The sequence below is a fragment of the Nannospalax galili genome, unplaced genomic scaffold (assembly GCF_000622305.1).
Source record: "Nannospalax galili isolate Female #2095 unplaced genomic scaffold, S.galili_v1.0 scaffold572, whole genome shotgun sequence".
Classification (NCBI taxonomy): Eukaryota; Metazoa; Chordata; class Mammalia; order Rodentia; family Spalacidae; genus Nannospalax; species Nannospalax galili.
Genome location: NW_008331829.1, coordinates 10523 through 15115, shown reverse-complemented (window position 1 = coordinate 15115; position 4593 = coordinate 10523). Strand labels below are relative to the sequence as shown.

General features: G+C 39.4%; 1 protein-coding gene across 1 annotated transcript in view; it reads right to left on the bottom strand.

The window, feature by feature from the left end:
- Positions 1-2314, bottom strand: part of Nlgn1 (neuroligin 1) — a 775769-nt gene extending 773455 nt beyond the window's left edge. The window contains exon 1 of the mRNA XM_008826943.2: positions 1516-2314. Coding sequence (XP_008825165.1) covers positions 1516-2008 — 493 coding nt within the window. The 5' untranslated portion in view covers positions 2009-2314. The remainder of the gene's footprint in view (positions 1-1515) is intronic.
- Positions 2315-4593: the final 2279 nt, after the last annotated feature.

Below are 4593 nucleotides of genomic sequence, written 5' to 3'. Positions count from 1 at the left end.
CTTCCCCACAAGGATGCTGAATGAAGTTGATGTTGGTCCATCCAGGAGATTAGAGGTGCACAGAGAGAAGGAATATTAATATGACTTCTATAGGACTATGGGAAATTCTACAAAGTTATGAATAAGGACAAAATAACACTGAGAAGATTTTCTGCCATAGAAAAATCATACTCTCCTCTGAGTGATTTACTGAATGTTACATAAAAATGGAGTGTGGACACACAGTATTCAGACTCCAGCTTGCAGCTGTCAGTGTCTACAATTTCTCAATCTGGCTGGAGGATGATTTGGAGGTTGATTTAATTGTAGCTTGTGAATCATGCTAGTCCTCATGTTTTAAATTGTTTAACATAAATATATAAATGTTAAAGTGATTTTAAGACTGTAAATATTTATCATGAAGAATAAAACAATCTCATTTTCTTCTACAAGAATAGCTGGAAAAAAGGCTCAGAAATAAAACCCCATTACCTGACAGTAGTAGCTGCTCTATAACTGTAGCTAATTTGCACTTATGACAGGAAAGTCCATTCATAAGGTGTCAGAAGGAGTAGAGAACACACCATTACAAAAAAGAGGCTTATGAATGAACTGATCAGTTTGAAGAGGAATAAACATCTTCATCTGTTCAGGAATATTTGGAGATCACAAGTGACCAGCTGGCAAGGCTGCACTATCGGGTTCCTTAGCCGCAACACAACAGCCTATGCATCTTTTTCCCTTTAGGCACAGATTGCATTCTTGAAGATGTTAGCAGCAAAACACAGCTCTGCCAGGGTTGTGAATTCAGCCAGTACTCTGCTGACCGGTCTCTCTACCTCTTGACAAACTTAGTAAGATTTCTACGCATCATCTAACTCTCCCCCTCACTACAGCTCTGCCAGGGTTGTGAACTCAGCCAGTACTCTGCTGACCGGTCTCTCTACCTCTTGACAAACTTAGTAAGATTTCTAGGCATCACCTAACACTCCCCCACACCAGCAGAGCATCCTCTGGGGAGCCCTTATTCTTCCTCTGTACGCCTTTAGCCCGTCGTTTTCGTTTTCACTTTTATACATACCTCCTTTTCTACATATTGTCTTGCCGGGTTTCCTGGCACATTCCTTGGAAATTCTTTTTACTGAAAAATGAATAGAAGACTAGAAAATAACATGGCACTCCATCATAGACCGCCAGAACATGCAACACCACTATCCAACTTAATAGACGCCTGCATTTACTGAGTTGTGAAAAATCCCCAATTCGTTGAGCCTGCACATGCAATGAGGACATGTCTATGCATCTTCTCAGAAGTCATTTAGTAGGAAATGGAAATTAGGAGCCCATTTCTACCTAAATATACGTGCTCTGGAAGAAAGAAAAATGTAGGCACAGGGGGTGGGGGAGAAAAAGGACGGACCCACCAACACACAGAAACAAAAAGAGCAGCATGCAATCATGTAAAATATGTCTACATGCCAACAGGAAAAGCCATGCAAACTACCAGTACACATGAATTAATATTGTTGAGCTCACCATCCTCGGTCAGGACATAGATGTTTAAGTACAGGCAATCTTCACTCTGGTCTTGTACGTAGGATGAAACCACATCCAAGTTATTAGTAAACCACACAGGAAGCATAACTTCGGGCAATCTTCCATCGATGATATTCTGGAGACACACGGGAGCAAACTGAGTGGAATTCCAGATATCGGACCAGGAATATGGAGGTTCCGGTGGCTGAAAACGATGCTCACCGGTCGGTGGGGCAGCATATGGAACACCAAGAAACTGGATGACAGGCCCCAAGATCTCATTATTGAGTTCTTTCTTAATCCCTCTTATCTTTCCAAAGTTAGTAGTCACCAATGGGTCTACATCATCCAATTTTTGAGTCAGCACATGGGCAGTCTGCAGCAAGCACCCCAAAAGACAGAGAGTTAATGGGGCACTCAACTCCCTGTGTACCACACATGCCATCATGGCTCTCCAAACATGATGCGGCCTCGTGCATCTGGGAAGTGCCATGGTCCCGCATCAGTTGTCTAGTTGTCTGGTCCAGTGAGGCAAATGTATGTGTATCCACTAGAGAAAGATGGTGTGATGGTAGAAAACGCCTCCGATTCCTCAAATGTGGGCTTGTCAAGAAAAGTTCAAAATGCTCTTCTTGCAGGACACAGATCCCATTGATTTTACAGGGGCAGAGGCAGCATCTTCAATCATCACTATTTATCAGAGCATCTCCTATTGACCATCCTGTTTTCCATAACAGCGATGTAGCAACTGTGGCCATTGACTGTAGATTTCCCTCTTATAAATCAGTTCCAGTTAGCTGCAGGTCTATATCCTAGAGAAAAATGAAAATAAATCATTAGTAAGAACCAGTTAATATAGACACTGTGATAACTAGATGTTTTACAAGCTATAGAAACACATTAAGAATGTCTAGAGTCAGTAAGTTGAACACTACCAAGGGAAAATTATGGCTTGATGTGAGACTACAGGTAAAATAAGTGATTATTAGATTATTGAGCAACTTGCCTGCTGACTTTACATGCACTTAAGTAGAAGCAGGCTTTGTCAAATATATAATTTCAGGAGCATTTCATGGTAAAGCATTTTTAAAATGCTGCATGTTATAAGAGAAATTTCCTCTTTATTGATACTCTAGTCATTTCAAGTAACTATAGAATCAATCAACAATCCTATTCAAAATTAGAATCCAATATGAGAAAATCATTTTTTAAAGATACTAAATTAATAACACAGACTTCCTAAACTCATTCTTGTGAAGAAGGCAAAGGTAACAGCATTACAGGAAAATGCAAGCCAGTTCAACTCTAGTTATTTATCTAAATACCCCCCCCTCATGAGGACAGGGCAGATTCCTCTCTCTCTCTCTCTCTCTCTCTCTCTCTCTCTCTCTCTCTCTCTCTCTCTCTCTCTCTCTCTCTCTCTCTCTCTCTCTCTCTCTCTCTCTCTCTCTCTCTCTCTCTCTCTCTCTCTCTCTCTCTCTCTCTCTCTCTCTCTCTCTCTCTCTCTCTCTCTCTCTCTCTCTCTCTCTCTCTCTCTCTCTCTCTCTCTCTCTCTCTCTCTCTCTCTCTCTCTCTCTCTCTCTCTCTCTCTCTCTCTCTCTCTCTCTCTCTCTCTCTCTCTCTCTCTCTCTCTCTCTCTCTCTCTCTCTCTCTCTCTGGGGTTGTGATTGTGGAATGTATAGATTACAGATTCCCTACCTTAAATTTAGGCTCAAGAATTTAACAGAGAAAGTGCTATGAGAGAACTTGCAAAAGAGAAACAAATAACCATATATTGTTTAGACCAAAGTTATTTTTCCATCAAGCTATATGTTTTGGTTCAAAATAAATTTGCAATGTGTAAATGAATTTCTGAGTCAAAGTCAATATGTTTTAAATTACAAATTTTGTTCTCACTGTCTGTGAAAGATCAAAGAAAGAATATCAAAAAAAGGAACACGGTAATTTAAAAGAACAGTCATACCTAATTGTGTCATCTTGCATATTAACACTCATCAAACATCTCACATTGTTTATTCAGTTCAACTGAAAATTCATCAGAACAAGGAGTAACGCTCAGTGAATGCAGTTCACCAGGAAGACAGAATGCAGCTCAGGAAATGTGCCTTTACTTGTCCAAACCACCTTTCAAAGCGCTTACTTTGAAAATAATAGTTTTGATTTGTGCTAGAGATGGTTCTATCCTGTTATAATACAGGAAGATTCCTGAAGAAATGCTGGTCTAGCAGTGAGGCTGCCCTGAGTGTGTTATTTCAAAGGAGACTATAAAAACTATATAGGCCAGCAGGAGATTTGGTTCTGAGGCTGGTGTTCCTTTAGCTCTGAGCTATCCATCACCAGAGGAAATAAGAAAATAAATGTCTGTCTTCAAGAGAGCTCCAGTCTGTGTTAATTCACATACTTTGGCTGTGAAAGCACATTAACATACAAAAGATAAGCTTAGACTCTTCCTCCTCACATCCTAGAACTCCAGCATCGACAGAAGATTTAGCTACACAAGCTCACTTCTGTAAAGAGTTTATTATGTCTGTGTGTGTCCTGAATCATGATGGACCACAGCAGGATTCAGTCTTTCCTGCTTACCTTTGTTGATTCAAAACACCATTTTAACACCGAAAATAGAGACCTTGTGGGGAGGCCAGCAAGGGCTCAGCCATGGTTTTTAATTCAGTTGAATTTTCAATTACAGTGATTTCTGGAAATTTATCTTCACGTAATGGATATCTCATTAATAATCTAAAATACGTGTTTGGTTCTTAACAAAATAACACTCCTTTCTGTGCCAACAAATCCTTAACATCCTTAACTCTATTAAGAACAAAGAGATCCTTCTTGTTCTGATGTGCTATCTTAACAGAAATTGAGGAGCATTAGAATTCTGCATGGCATCATGAATTTTCAAATACCCAACTATCTCATTTTACATGTAGATAATTATGGAGAACTATAATATCGACCAAAACAAGATTTCTAGAAATCACTATTATAATATCAACCATTCAGGTCAAATGAAAACTATCACTTGTTTATATTACTGAGATTTTTTTAAAAGATCTATGCTTTTAAAAGACATATTTG